We start from the raw sequence: 15,649 nt of genomic DNA, 5'->3' as shown, positions 1-15,649 counted from the left end.
GTCCTTTCTGCCCTCTTGTTATCAAGGAGCCACTTATTCCTAACTGCCCAAGGTCAGGCTGTCTCCTGTCTCAAAAGCAATACAAAATTTCGTGTATTCCCAGATTTTCCCGTCACCCGAGGCTCACAGTTTCCCATTCGGTGGCCCGAGAGCGGGGTTTTGAGCAGGCGAACGCCGCGGGCAGCTTCTACTTTCGCGGGTCCTCGGCCGCCGAGAGAAGACCCGAGAGTCACTGGAAGCGCAAGATGGCGACGGCGGCCGCAACATCGGCTTCGGAAGCGGAGGCCGAGCCTAAGGCCGGGCCCACCGCGGAGGGCGAGGAAGATGAGGTTAAGGCGGCTAGGACGAGGAGGAAGGTGTTGTCGCGGGCCGTGGCCGCTGCGACGTACAAGGCCATGGGGTCGGGGTGGGACCAGCAGGAGGAAGGCGTGAGTGAGAGCGATGGGGACGAGGAGTACGCCATGGCTTCCTCCGCGGAGAGCTCCCCCGGGGAGTACGAGTGGGAGTACGACGAAGAGGAGGAGAAGAACCAGCTGGAGATCGAGCGGCTGGAGGAGCAGGTGTGTCCGTGGCTGGGGCGGCGGGCTCCTTCCCTGTGGTTCCCAAGCGCCGGCCCTTCTCCCCGGTGCCCGGCCCCCGGCGGTAATTAAAGCTCCCAAGGCCGCAAAACCGCTATTAATCACCGCAGCTCCCATCGTTTGGGCGCTTCCTGCTTGCCGGGTGCTTTGCGAGTGTCGTCCCCTTGAACTTTCGCAGCGACCTAGTGAAGGAAGTAGTGTTATTCCCCGTTTTCCCGTAGGGGATTGAGGCTCCTCGTGGAGGGAATTATCTTGCTGCAGATTACACTTCTGCAAGTGGCGGCCAGGCCTTGAACTTTGAAACGACTCCAGAGCTCCCACTCTGAACCACCCGTTAAAGTATGGTCTGCGGTAGCAATAAAATGTTGTTCATAAGAGAGTGGCTTTTTCTTTCTTTCTTTCTTTTCTTTCTTTCCTTTTTTTCTTTCTTTCTTTTTTTTTTTTCCGGTAGGAATGACCATAATGATGAACTGCAGTACGATAGACAAAGTAACCAGCGGGACGGCGATAATAGAAACGGGAAGGTAGAGGTTTCAGCGGCTGGAGGCTGAGGTCCCAGTTGTAGCCCTTCCATGCTTACGTGTGCCTAGGCAGATTTCTTAACTTGTTTGAGCCGTGCTCTCTCACCTGCAAGTTGGGAGGAACAACTCCTGCATCATGTAGTTCTCATAACAGTAATTAAAGGCCCAGTGCCTGGCACCTAATGGTAACGTGATCCCTAATTTGTAACTTCTGTGTGATCCAGGGTCCCAGCAGGAAATAGGTGGCACACTCGAATTAGGATAATTTGAGAAAAAGGACAATAAAGGGGCAAATGTGTTTATAAAAGCGTGAGCTGAGAAACCAGGAGTGAAGGTTCAGTACCTCGGGGCTCCTTAACAGCAGGACCTTGTGACCACCATTAGGCCTGAAGAGATGAGGCGGGAAAACTGTGACCAGTTTTCTGAATAGTCGTGTGGAGAGGGCACCCGAGAGCAGGTGAGACACCTTTAGGGCGCGCAGCTGTAGTTTCCCATCAGGTATTGGGGTGGGGGAAGGAATACCCTGACCTCTCTTCCTCTCTCCAAACATCTGCCGGTGCCTTTGGCTGGCGAACCCTGCTGGAAGCAAGAGAGCCAGAGACCCCATGGATATGGTACACACGGGAGGGCACAGGACAGGGAGGAGAAGGTGGAGTAGAATTGGAAGGGCAAACAGAAATCAAGCACATTCGCATTTTAGTGATGAGGAAACAGGCTCAGTGAAGAGTGACACGATTTGCTCAAAGTCACTCACAAGGGGATTTGAATTTAACCGGGTTGTCTGCGGCCCCGATGCCACATCTGTATGAAATCAGTGATGGGAAGTTGTTAACCTAGGTTACTCAACCTTGTTGGGTGTGAGATTCATTAGGATGGCCTCTCCGGCAGTGATACTTGTGTTGTGAAATAGTAATGATGTCCGTTGGTATCGCTCATTCCATTCATCATCACATCTGAACGTCAAAGGAACCAGTGGGTGTAGGAAAGTGGTTCCCTGTTCACTTTTTATAAATAAGCATGCTGGTGTTTGTTCAGTCTTTCATTTGTTGAGAAAATGCCAGGCTATGTCCCTGTCCTGATGGAAGTCTGTCCTTCTGATTTCTAGCCTTCAGCTTTTCAGCGAGCCATTAGCTCACTCAGATCTTACTCTTCTGTGAGGCAGGGGAAATAGGATTATTGGTTTTAGCAGAAAGGACAGGATTGGAAGCAGAAAGATTAAATCCTTGATGAGGAGAAGCATCTAGCTAGAGAGGAGGATGGGTCAGAGCAGAGGTGTCCTGGCTACTGGTGTCCCCTCGTTGCCTGCCCCACCTCAGGCCACAGAGGGCGGGATGGAGTTCGGAAGGGGACCACACAGGATGGGATCTGGCAAGTGATGTGAATTGAAGAGCCTCTTAGCTTTATCAGACTGTCTGTCATGGGGTCGAGGGATTGATTTTTCCCATTTTTCCAAACCTTTCTGCCACCTCCTCCTAATCCCATAGCCTCTAGTTCCTGCTGCCATGGAATAACTTCTAGACAGGCCTGTGAAAAACTCAGCCTGGTCATATTTGTGAAGTCCAGTGCTCATCCCTGAGTGTAGTTTATGAAAGCTTCAAGTTGTGGTATCTGTGTAACAAAAGCAAGGGTTTCCCGTTATCTGTGTTTGTGCCCTGAAACGAAAAGTGGTGCCCTATCGGTTACTCCAGCTCGCTGGTCCCTCGGTGGCCCAGGTAGTTAAAACAAGGGGCCAACCTCACGGGGCTGTCGTGGAGCTTAAGTGACCCGCTGCTTTGAAAGTTCGTGGCACATTTGACGCATAGTAGGTGCTGTGCCGAGGCCTGCTCTGTTCTTTCCTTGCCCTCCCCATGATTGCAGTGGTTGTGTCTCTTGGACCAGGCCTTTTGTTACTTCTCCACCCCTAGTCCAAGTTGTGCCTCTAGGGAGTCAGGAAATCAACACATCATTTTCTGCGTTGGCTAAGCCGCCTCTTTCTTCAAAGCATCCTTTGTCGTTAATGAGGCTCTGAGACCAGAATAGACCTGTATATGTGCTCATTCGTCAATGCCAAGTGAACTCTGTGGAAATGTCTCTTAAATGCATCCTCAGTATGCATTTCAAACACCTACTTTTGGAACGCCTCTTCATGTATAGTATCTTCATTGTCTGGGCCTAAAAATCAGAAATTTGGACCAAAGACCACCTTAGAGGCCGTTTCTCTACTTCATTGACTTATTCTTTCTGACCTCCATGTGATATGCAGGTAAGGGACGCTTGTATAGACAGACATTACTCACGATGACTGACAAGGACTGTCCCACTCCTCTTCGTGCTCCAAAACCACTCTCAGACCCAGGTGAGTTGAGAGCGGTGGGTGACAGGGAGAGCTTTTGCCCCTTCTTTAACAAGGAAAGTACATTTTGCACAAACTTCACTTCTTTAGTTAGTGTCACTTGAGTGCACACTTGACAGTCCATTTTGAAACATCAGCGTGTCATGACAGCCCGCGTGGCAAGCAGAGGTTCACTCCAGCGCCTTCCTGGTACAAAGGAGGAGAGCCAGGGGAGATCAGAACGCTTGGGTCCTGACCTAGTCCAGTCCTTTTTCAGCCCTTCATGTTGGATCTTGGGATGGGCTCTGCTTGTTAAATTTTATATATCATGAGGAGAACATTGCTAAAAGTCTTAGGATTTAAAAAAAAAGTATAGGTCATAGTCTTACCTGTTATTGAGCCTTTGTTGTCCTTTTGCGTGTAATTTGATACATGCAGAGCAGTTCACATCTGTAAGTTACAAAGGGTGGTAAGGGACTACTGCTTACCCAGCACGTGGTCGAAGACTTAGAACTTCAGCAGTGTTGTTGCAGGTACCGATGGGTCTTTCCCCTATTCCATTGCCCTGCCTCTCCTCCCAAAACCCGGGTAACTACTTTCTTGAATCTGCCGTGCTCCCTTTTCCCTTAAAACGTGTAATTTTATTTCCCACGTATGCATTCCTAAGTAATCTATTGTCCACTTTTGTTCATTGATGAGCTTTTAAAAAATATACCATGCTGTATGTAATCTTTTGGGACTGCTTTCCACTCAGCGTCGTGTTTCTTTTTTTTTTTTTTTTAATTTTTTTTTTAACGTTTATTTATTTTTGAGACAGAGAGAGACAGAGCATGAACGGGGGAGGGGCAGAGAGAGAGGGAGACACAGAACCGGAAGCAGGCTCCAGGCTCTGAGCCATCAGCCCAGAGCCCGATGCGGGGCTCGGACTCACGGACTGCGAGATCGTGACCTGAGCTGAAGTCGGACGCTTAACTGACTGAGCCACCCAGGCGCCCCAGCATCGTGTTTCTAACATTCATCTGTGTTGCTTGTAGCTGCACTTAATTCATTTTGACTACTGTATATTTAGCATACAGTTTTTTTTCTTTTGTCCTATTACCAACCAGCCACAAGGTACATTGTTACTATTGAAACATGCTATTATCCACCATGTTTAAGAATTTCTATGGGGCACCTGGGTTGCTCCGTTGGTTAAGTGTCCGACTTCGGCTCAGGTCGTGATCTCACTGTTCGGGAGTTTGAGCCCCGTGTTGGGGTCTGTGCTGACAGCTCAGCGCCTGGAGCCTGCTTCGGATTCTGTGTTTCCCTCTCTCTCTGTGCTTTCCCAGCTCATACTGTCTCTCTCTGTCTCTCAAAAAATGAATAAATGCTAAAAAAAATTAAAAAAAAAAAGAATTTCTCTGAGTCAGTGTTTTTCATTTTTTTTCTTTTTTTTTCTTCTTTTTTTTAATAAAAATTTTTTTTAACATTTATTTTTGAGACAGAGAGAGACAGAGCATGAATGGGGGAGGGTCAGAGAGAGGGAGACACAGAATCCGAAACAGGCTCCAGGCTCTGAGCTGTCAGCACAGAGCCCGACGCGGGGCTCGAACTCACGGACCGCGAGATCGTGACCTGAGCTGAAGTCGGCCGCTTAACCGACTGAGCCACCCAGGCGCCCCAGAGTCAGTGTTTTTCAAACTGGGGTCATGGTTATGGGTCATGAATTCATTTTAATGGATGCAATGAGTGCCACTTTGTCATAGGTTTTCTGTCTGTGTGGGTCTGATGTTGGGTGTTCTCTTTTGTTCTGTTGGTCAGTTTGTCAATCCCGTGTCAATTCCACGGTCTGACTCTGCTGAGACTTGCAACCTGGTGAGATGAGTCCTTCCATGCGTATTTTAATGTATCAGCTAGTATCTAGATTATTGAGTATACCTTCAGAGTGTTAGTTGAATGAAGGAGAGGGAAATATTTATTGCCGAAACGCTGTGGCAGGTGTTGGAAAAGTAGACACTAGTGTTTTTGTATAGACCTAAGGTAACCCCATGCCCCAACCTCCTATAAAAGCTTTTTTAGAAAGTTAAATTTTCATTTTGAGCTAGTCGTAGACTTCCCTGCAGTTGTAAGAAATAATACAGAGCTCCTGTGTACCCTTTACCAGTTTCTCCCAGTGGTAATCTTCTTAAAACTACATATGATGTCACTACCCACATGTTGACGTTGACACAGTTGACACAGATCAGTTCTGTCACAACAGGGGTCCTTCTGGTTTTTTTATAGCTATAGTTCCTGACCTCTGGCCATCACTGTCTGTTCTCTGTTTCTGTAATTTTGTCATTTCAGGGATGTTATATAAATGGAATCATATAGTATGTAATCTTTTTGGATTAGCTTTTCTTATTCAGCGTAATTCCCTTAAAATTCATCTGAGTGGGGTGTATATTCACTTCCTTTTTCTGGCTGAAAAGTATTTCACAGTGTGGGTGCACCATGGTGACTTTAGCCATTCACCATTGAAGGACATCTGGGTTGTTTCCAGTTTGGGCTAATAGGAATAAAGCTGTTAGGAACAGGTTTTGTGTGACCATGGGTTTTGTTTCTCTGGAGAAATACCCACGGTGCACTTGCTGGATGATAAAGTAATTGTGTGTTGAGTTTTATGAGGAACAGCCCAGCTGTTTTCCAAAGCTGCTGTATACGTGTTACCTTCCCAGCAGCAATGTGTGAGTGATCCATTTGGTTTTTTGTTTTTGTTTGTTTTTGTTTTTGCATCTTCTCCAGCATTTGGTGTTGTCGTTGTTTTTTATTTTAGTCACTCTGTTAGGTGTGTAATGTTTCATTGTGGTTTTACCTTACATTTCCCTGATAGTTAATGATCTTGACTGTTCATGTGGACTTACTTGCCATCTGTGTGTCCTCTTTGGATATACGTGTTGGTTCATGTCTTTTACCCATTTTTTAATTGGATTGTTTGTTTTTTACTGTTGAATTTACTTTAAGTTTATTTACATGAGAGAGGGAGAGCACACATGTGAGTGGGGAGGGGCAGAGAGAGAAGGAGAGAGAGAGAATCCTTAGCAGGCTCTGCCCTGTCAGCACAGAGCCCAACGCAGGGCTTGAACTCACCAACTATGAGATTGTGAACTGAGCCCAAATCAAGAGTCAGATGCTCAACTGACTGAGCCACCCAGGCACCCCTTTATTGTCGAGTTTAGAGCTATATATATATATATATTTTTTTTTTAAGTTTATTTATTTATTCTGAGAGAGAATGGGGCAGAGAGAGGAGAGAGAATTCCCAAACAGGCTCTGCACTGTCAGCACTGAGCCTGATGTGGGGCTTGAACTCATGAACTATGAGATCGTGACCTGAGCTGAAGTCACGAGTCAGATGCTTAACCAACTGAGCCACCCAGGCATCCCTAGAGTTCTAGCTTTTAGATACTAGTCCTTTATTACATATGTGGTTTGTACTTTTTTTTTTTTTTTTTGAAGTCTATAGCTTGTCTTTGCATCCTCTTGATGGAGTCTTTTATAGAGCAAAAAGTTTAAATTTTAATGCGGGCCAACTTGCTGAGAGTTTTTATTGTAAATGGTTTTGGATTTTGTCAATTGCGTTTTCTGTGTCAGTGGATATCACGATTTTTGTTTAGCCTGTTGATTTAGTGGATTACAGTGATTGATTTTCAAAGATTGAACTAGCCTTGCATTCCTGGAACAAATTGTTTAGTCATGGCATATAATTCTTTTTATACATTGAGTTCGGTTAAGTGTTCCTCTCCACACTGCGTTGGCTGTATCCTTAATTTATTGTATTTTCATTTTCATTCAGTAGTGTGTATTTTTGTTTTCCTTGATACTTCCTCTTTGATCCATGGGTTATTTGAAGTATATCACTTTGTTTCCAAATGTTTAAAGATTTCCCCATTTTTACTGATTTTTGATTTAATTCTATTGTCATCAGAAAACATACTGTATATGATTTCAGTTTTTGAAAATTTGTTGAGGTTTGTCTTATGGCCTGTGATTTAGTCTCAGTGAATGTTCCATGGGCCCTTGAGGGAAAAAAAGGTGTATTCTGTTGCTCTTGGATGGAGTGTTCTATATATGTTGATTAGATCATGTTGGTTGATGAAACTGAGTTCTGTGTCCTTGCAGATTATCTGTCCAGGACTACTTTTAGTTGCTGAAGTGGAGAATGTTGAAGTCCCCATTATAACTGTGGTCATGTCTCTTAGCTCAGTCTTGCTTAATCTGTTTTGAAGGATCTGTTGTTTGTGATCTTCCTGGTGGGTTGATCCTTTTATCATTATGTAATCCCCCCCCCCCTTTTTGTTTTAAATTTGAGAGAGAGAAAGCATGTGTGAGCTGGTGGGGGGGGGGGAGATCTTAAACAGGCTCTGTGCCAAGCTAATGCGCTAACCCACAACCCTGGGATCAAGACCTGAGCCCAAATCAAGAGTCATACACTCCACTGATTGAGCCAGCCAGGTGCCCCTGTAGTGTCCGTTTTTATCCTTCGTAATTTTCTCTAAAGTCGTTTTATGTGATATTAACATAGCCACTTCTGCTTTTTTTGGACTAATGTTTACATGGTATATCTTTTTCCATCCTTTTCCTTTCAGCCTGCTTATGTCCTTGAATTTGAAGTGAGTTTCTTACAAGAGTTGTGTTTTTATCTGCTCTGCATTCTTTGCCTTATTAATTAGTATATTGAGACCATAAACATTAAGATAGGTGTTGATATGTTAGGTCTAATGCCTGGCATTTTATTATTTTGTTTGTTTCCTCTGGTTTTTTTTGTATCTTTATTCTTGCCTTCCTGTGAGTTACTTGAACATCTTTTAATATCCCATCTTGATTTATTTGCAGTGATTTTTAGTATCTTGCTTTGTATAGTTTCTTGGTGGTTGCCTTGGGTATTACAGTGTATTTAACTTACATGGTGTTTGTTCTACCAATGAGTGAAATGTGGAAATCTTTCCATTTAAGTCCCTTTACCATCCCTACTTTTAAATATCCTTGTTTTGGGTATCAGATGGCCTTGAAAGTTTTGTTTCAGTTATCACATACAATTTAGAAAACTCATGGGAAGCACCTTTCCTGATACTTGCTTGTATTTCTATACTTTCTGTTCTCTCTCCCTTCCTGGTGCTCCAAGATTTATCATTTCCTTTTGTTATCCTTAAGAGTCAGTCTGCTAGCGGCAAATTCTTTTAGTTTGCTGTGGTCTCAGATGTCTGATAGCTATTTAAGTGATTTTGATTTGTTTTAACTTTGAGTTTGAAAAGTTTCAAATATAAAAACAAGTCTCTATGTACCTGTCACTCAGCTTCAACAGGTGTTGCCATTCTTGTTCCTCGCAGTAGGGATTTTCATTTCATTTTCATTTCGCAGTAGGTGTTTTTGTTTGTTTCGTAAAAGAGCTCTTAACCTACGTACCTGGCATGTGCTAAACCATGTCATGAAGCACCTTTTAAAATCCTTGCAAGAGGGGCACCTGGCTGGCTCAATTGACTCTTAATCTCGGGGTTGTGAGTTTGAGCCCCATGTTGGGTGTAGAGATTACTTAAAAAAAAAATTAAAATAAAGACAGTAAAATCCTTGCAAGAACTTTATGGACTAGACCTTAGCGGTGTCCCTGTTTTACAGGTGAAACACTGGAGGCTTAGAAGAATTAATAAGTTGCCTAAGGTCACACTTGGTATTTATTTATTCGTTTCATCAGAATGTTCCTGTGTTTCAGAGAGAACCCAACTGCTTTCCGATAGGGACTGTGACAGATTGGGAGAGCTTTGTGTTGATTAGAGAAAGCCTCATTCATTGCTTTTTCTTCCTCTTCCTGGGGGTAAATGTTACATTGTTGTTTCCTTGGCTCTCCCAGATGGCCCATTTTGTCTGTAAGCAGACATGTGCCTCCTAACCAGTGGTGAAGAATGCTAAGTTATTTTGATGATGGCATATTAAATTTCACCTTGTGTTGTTCTCCTTTTAGCTCTCTATCAACGTCTATGACTACAACTGCCACGTGGACCTGATCCGGCTGCTCCGGCTGGAAGGCGAGCTCACCAAAGTGAGGATGGCTCGCCAGAAGATGAGTGAGATCTTTCCTTTGACTGAAGGTAATGCTTCAGCGGTCAGGCTGCTTTGATAAAAACGGAAGTGCAGGATACACATTCTTGTTTCAGTGGGATGCGTGCCTTACAGAACATTTGGAACATACAAATAAAGTGGAAAGAAGAAAGCCCATCAGCCAGTGTCAGGGATTTCTAGTTTCTCATCTTGTAGTTTTTTTCGAAACGTAGTCGTGATCATGTGATAGTGGCCCACGTTTTGGATCCTGAGTTGTTTTTTTTTTAATCCTATATCACGATGAAAACTTTTTATGTAATTAAACTTTTCCCGCGTCTTTGTGTTTCCCATTCCAGTATTTGTGTACTTAATCCATTCTGTCAGAACTAAATAATTGTAAATGTATTACAATTAAACTTTTATAAACAGTTTTAAAATTTTTATTTATTTATTTTGAGATAGCGTGAGCAGGGGAGGGGCAGAGAGAGAGGGGAGGGAAATCCCAAGCTGACAGCGCAGAGCCCGATGTGAGGCTTGAACTCACGAACCAAACCGTGAGATTATGATCTCAGCTGAAATCAAGAGTCTGATGTGTAACTGACTGAGTCACCCAGCCACCCATTATAAACAGTTTTTAATGTAAATGTTTTATACCTTGTTTGTTACAGGATCGTTGGGCATTTAGGTTATTTATACTTACTTGCTTATTCGAAACATAACTAAACTGTGCGTCTTTGTGGTTCGTTCAGTCTTCACGAATGTTCGTAACGGATAGTTTAGGGAGGAGTTGGAAAACTCTGGTCCCAGATCCAGCTCTCCCTGCCCCGAAAGCATAGCTGCCGAGTATGGAAACTGAAATCAGATCGCCGAGGTTCATTCCTGGCTGTACGTCTTACTGCTGGGTGACCTTAAGTGAATTACGTAAACGTTTTAAGACTCAGTTTTCCCAGCAGTGAAATGGGGCTGATAATAGTTTCTGCCTTCTAGTACGTGGGTTGGAAGAGGTGTTCTGTGCACAACACTTAACAGATACCTTAGTGTGTTGTCAATGCTTAGATGCCATTTTTATTAATTATTATTACTGTCACCTACAGAATTTTGACAAAGATTAAATGGGAAATATATGTAGGTACTTTGCAGAGTATAAAATGCCCAATAGGTGTGGGATATTATGTTTCTAATTATTTGATTTGGAAGCATAAACCTTCTATGTGCTTGGTACAGGCTTTAAGAATGGAATTTCTGCGAACTGTACCAGGCTGTATAAGATGGGTGAGATGTTTGTGTGCCCGTGACTGGCAGTAAAGTCCCTGCTTTCGTCCTGCCCTTTGGTGAAGGAGATGGTGACACAGGAGGTGCTGTTGTCTTGCAGAGCTCTGGCTGGAGTGGCTGCATGACGAGATCACCATGGCTCTGGACGGCCTGGACAGAGAGCACGTGTACGACCTCTTTGAGAAAGCTGTGAAGGATTACATCTGTAAGCTCCCCGTGCGCTTCTTCGAGGCGTCTGCAGCGTCGCCCAGCGGCGGCCTCTCCTGCCCTGGACCGTACTGGGAGGTGTCACTGCTCAGGAAGGAGAGCGTTAGTCTAGCAGTTGGAAGGATTGGAGTTTGCTCATCGTTCTCGTTGTCTCTGGTTGTCATTTGAGGATATTTGGTTTTCAAATTCAAGTGGAAGAACTATTTCTAGCAAGATAATGAATATAGTTACACCTAGCACTCTTCTGGCGGGGAGAACTTACGTGGTATTTCCAGATGACTTTTACACATTGAATGGGTCGTTTGGATTGTTTTGGACAGAATGTTTTTTTATTTACTTACTTATTGTTTATTAAAATTGTTATTTTACGTTTTATTTACTTTTGAGAGAGAGAGAGAGAGAGAGGGTGTGCACTCGCGCACGAGTCGGGAAGGGGTAGAGAGAGAGAGGGAGACACAGAAGCCAAAGCAGGCTCCAGGCTCTGAGCTGTCGGCACAGAGCCCAACGTGGGGCTCGAACTCAGGAACGTCAAGATCATGACCTAGGCTGAAGTCAAATGCTTAACCGGCTAAGCCACCCAGGTGCCCCCATTTTTTTTATTTTTTATGTTTTTATTTATTTTGAGAGAGAGAGAGAGAGTGCGTGTGCATGAGAGAGAGAACCCCAATGGGAGCAGAGGCAGGATCCCAAGTTGGCTCCATGCTGACAGCGCAGAGCCCGATGCGGGGCTTGAACTCATGAACTGCGAGATCGTGACCTGAGCCAAAATCAAGTCACCCAACTGACTGAGCCACCCAGGCGCCCCCACCTTTCCCTCTTTTAAATTAAACATCTTTCTTCCATGTGTGATTTTCCCCACTTCCCGCCATGGGCATCTCCCCTTGTGAGAAGCGTGGGTGTCTGGACTATAGACTGCCCTGAGGGAGAGGACCTTTCATGTACCTTTTTACCAGCCAAAAAGAATTGATCGATTTTTAGTTTTTATAATCTGGATACTGAAAATTACAGGTGTTTGGGGAATATGAAATTATACCATATGCGCTTCTAGAAGCTATACTTGCGTCTCTGTTCTGATGCTGCCCCTGTGGCTTCTTAGAATCTCTTGACAGCTCTTAAGGCACGATGGTCCTTTGTTTTCTGATGACCCTGTTACCCCTTTGCTAAGGTCTCAGAGTCGTCCTTAACAGCACCGGTTCTTTTTCTCCAGGGATCTTTTGTCTCTGCCCAAACTGTGATGTTTTTAGGTCCTTTATGGTTTGTAGTCATTCCAGCTGTCTGGCCTCCACTGCCACTTAGTGCTGAAGTCAGCGCGCCTTCCTTTTCCCCAACTGCTTCAGGGCTGCTGGGGGTCAGGAAGCTGGATAACTTGCTTCTTAGATTATGTCTGTCTCTCTGTCTCTCTCTTTTTTTTTAATGTTTTATTTATTTTTGAGAGAGAGCAAGTGGGCGAGAGGCCGAGAGGGGAGAACAGAGGATCTGAAGGGGGCTCGGTGCTAACAGCAGCGAGCCGGATGTGGGGCTCGAACTCGCGAACTGTGAGATAATTACCTGAGCCGAAGTGGGACCCCCCACCGACTGAGCCACCCAGGTGCCCCAGATTATGTGTCTCAAAGTAGTTTTGAATGGGGACCCACAGGGCTTTTGTGTTGTTTTCAGGAGCTTTAGAACATGGAAGTTGTGTCACACGTTTTGTGAATGTTCAGAAACCACTATGAAGCCACTTTGGTCTGCTTCCTAGTTTTTAATTGTGTTTTGCACATTTGAAGGTGCATGTACTCCGATTTCAGACCATCTGGGAGGCGTTCAGTGCGCCAGTGACAGAGTATGCCTGTGGCCCTTTGGCTCTTTGATGATTTTGAAAATCGGGTTCCTTGGTCTTTGGAGAAGGCCTCGTGCAGGGGCTTCATGCCCTGCTTTGGAACCTGGAGTCCAGTGACTCATTATTTGCTTCTCGTAATTATTGTGGACCCTGTACCCTTGGGTTTTCTGAGTTTAAAATACTACTCATAATTTTTACACCTTTTTCGATTATTTAAATATTGGGAGGAGTTGTGAGGTAATCCATTGGAAATTCCCTTCTCTTCCCTTCTCTTCAGAGGATGAGCTGTTTCATAGACCATCTGTAGACATGACTCAACCATCACCAAGGGTTTCTGCTCCAAGAGCTGCTCTTTTCCTTTTTTTTTTTTTTTTTAAAGATTTCATTTTTTAAAGTGATCTCTACACCCCACGTGGGGCTCAAACTCATAACCCCAGGATCAAGAGTCACATGGTCTTCTGATGGAGTCAGCTGGGCGCCCCTCTTTTCCTTTTTTATTTTGCAGCCTGTATGGAAGCTCGGTACTGGTGAACTAAAACAGAGTAGCTGACGAACTTTGGCTAAGGTCTTTGAAATAAACCCGTTTCAGTGAAAAAGCAAGCCTTGGGAAAACGTGCAGTAATTCTCATATAGGCTTCTTTATTTTTTAAGTGTTTTTATTTTACAAGGTTAGCACAGGCCCGTGAAATTATTTTCAGGTCTTTGAAAAGTGACTTAGTAGGCAAAATGTGTGCCATAAGAATCACTGCCTTTCTGAAGAGTTTAGTTCATCAGTCTGCTCTTAAAAGCAGCAGGGGTGAGTATATGAAAAGTGTAAAAAGAAAGTGGGGAAAAAAACCCAGGGCCACCAGGTCTTTTCTGTTGTTGCTGTGTAAACATCATTACACCTGGAGGCTTAAAATACAGACTTCTGGTGACAGGATTGGTGCTTTTAATTTGTTCTTTCACTTCAAACAGTAGGTTTAAAAAGGAATCAGTGTTCAAAAGTTAAAAAATTCTGGGCTTTGCAATCTTTCTGAAAGTTGACTCAGATTCGTAACTATTTTCGTTAAACTCTGTTAGTGGATTTCTTCAGTTTTAATAAATAAGCTTGATAATCACAGTCGTATTACATATTACCTCCTGGCATATTCTGTTTATGAAGTAAAACTCGATCATCGAAACCTAGTAGGAACATGGTTTAAGATACACTTCTTTTTGAGCTGCAGTATTAGCATTATATGTAAGTTGGGATGCTTGTTGATGTTCCGTTAACATTTTATATGAATTTGTACTGTTTTGGTGGGCACGTTTATTTTGCAATGCATCAGAACAGAAGTTTTGATATTTGGGTATTTCATATCCTGAACTGATTAGAACACTTCTTCTTAGGTCCTAACATTTGGCTCGAGTACGGCCAGTACTCAGTCGGTGGGATTGGGCAGAAAGGTGGCCTTGAGAAAGTCCGCTCTGTGTTTGAAAGGGCACTCTCATCGGTTGGCTTACATATGACCAAAGGACTCGCCATCTGGGAGGCTTACCGGGAGTTTGAAAGTGCGATTGTGGAAGCTGCCCGGGTGAGTGCCCCTGTCTGTGGGCCCAGTGCTTGCCTTTGAACAGTCGGGGCTCTTTGTAAGTGGTCTTGGAGGAACACCGCTAACAAAATGGTCTTTGCCAGTCCCCTAGTGGGTGGGCAGTGAAGTAAATTGGTAGTCTTTGTGGAATAGCAAGAATGATTTGTTGGACTGAAAAGCAAATGACCCTATGATTTTTTCCTGATGTTTAAAAATACTACTATTTCAGTCACTGGTTCCAGGTGAATACACAAGAATAACCACATCACTCTAAAACACACACACACATATATATATATACACACACACACACACACACACACATATATACAAACACGTATATATGTGCACATATACACATACATATATATATGTATGTGTGTATGTGTCGTGTCCAATAGTAACTGCAAGAGATTTGACCCCATCATAATTAGATTTTTTAAACTCTCATTTACAGGATTTTACAGCCCCTCCCAGTGTCCCCTCTCCCCTGTGTGTGTGTATGCACACAGTTAGTGTTGGCAGTTAGCAGAGCCCGCCGGCAGTTAGGTCATTACTAAAGTGGCGCTCTCCCTTCTTGGTGACATCCCTATTGATGAGCCTGCAGCGGTGCCTCTAGCTCACCCTGACTGAGGCATCAGGGCCGACGCCTTTGGCTGACCCAGCCCTGCGTGGGCCCTGCTCCCGCAGTCCCCCCCCCCCCCCCCCACCTCGACACTTGGGCGCTTGCCGTCCCGTTCCCACGCCGTTCCTCCTCTCTTGCTACGTCCGGAGAGCCTGCAGATGCACCCCGGGTGCCAGCTCCCCCGGGAGTCCTTCCCGATCTCCTCCCTTCATAACGAACCGCAGCCTCCGAAACCAGCTTAAATAAAGCCAGCCACGGGACTTCGATACCAGTGATACTTTTGTGATATCTCCATTTGGCCCCGTGGTAGTCATTTGTATAGAACACAGTCCATATATGCGTTTCTTATATTCCTTTTTGCTTTTCACTCCATCTTAAACACTTAGTAGCAGAGACCAGTTTATTTTTGAATCCCTTGCAACGTTTGTCACAATACCTCATGCATAAGAGGTCAGAAACAGTTTTTTACTTTCAACTAAAAACTTGTTGAAATATTTTTTGAAGTAGGAAGAACCAAAAAGTTTGTAATTTACTACACATTTGCTTCTTTAGCCCATAGCTGGCTTCCTTTCCCCTTTTGACCGGGAACAAACCTTTGATTCACAGCTGGAGAAAGTCCACAGTCTCTTCCGGCGACAGTTGGCGATCCCACTCTTCGGTAAGAGAAACCGACATGTCAGTAGCCGGCCCTTCCTCCATGGTTTTTAAA

General features: G+C 44.3%; 1 protein-coding gene across 3 annotated transcripts in view; it reads left to right on the top strand.

The window, feature by feature from the left end:
• Nucleotides 1-205: 205 nt before the first annotated feature.
• SART3 (spliceosome associated factor 3, U4/U6 recycling protein) overlaps nucleotides 206-15,649 on the top strand; it is a 36,536-nt gene continuing 21,092 nt past the window's right edge. Inside the window, exons 1-5 of one of the 3 annotated variants that reach the window (XM_027044009.2) lie at nucleotides 206-560; nucleotides 9,388-9,514; nucleotides 10,837-10,941; nucleotides 14,134-14,318; nucleotides 15,547-15,598. In XM_027044009.2, coding sequence (XP_026899810.1) covers nucleotides 246-560; nucleotides 9,388-9,514; nucleotides 10,837-10,941; nucleotides 14,134-14,318; nucleotides 15,547-15,598 — 784 coding nt within the window. In that variant the 5' untranslated portion in view covers nucleotides 206-245. Of the gene's footprint in view, nucleotides 561-1,098; nucleotides 1,557-9,387; nucleotides 9,515-10,836; nucleotides 10,942-14,133; nucleotides 14,319-15,492; nucleotides 15,599-15,649 lie in introns of those variants that run through there. The other 2 variants (XM_027044008.2, XM_053206528.1) reach the window with 2 other exon arrangements.

The sequence above is a fragment of the Acinonyx jubatus genome, chromosome D3, assembly GCF_027475565.1.
Source record: "Acinonyx jubatus isolate Ajub_Pintada_27869175 chromosome D3, VMU_Ajub_asm_v1.0, whole genome shotgun sequence".
In the NCBI taxonomy this organism is placed as follows: Eukaryota; Metazoa; Chordata; class Mammalia; order Carnivora; family Felidae; genus Acinonyx; species Acinonyx jubatus.
This window is presented reverse-complemented; position numbering and strand designations above follow the sequence as displayed.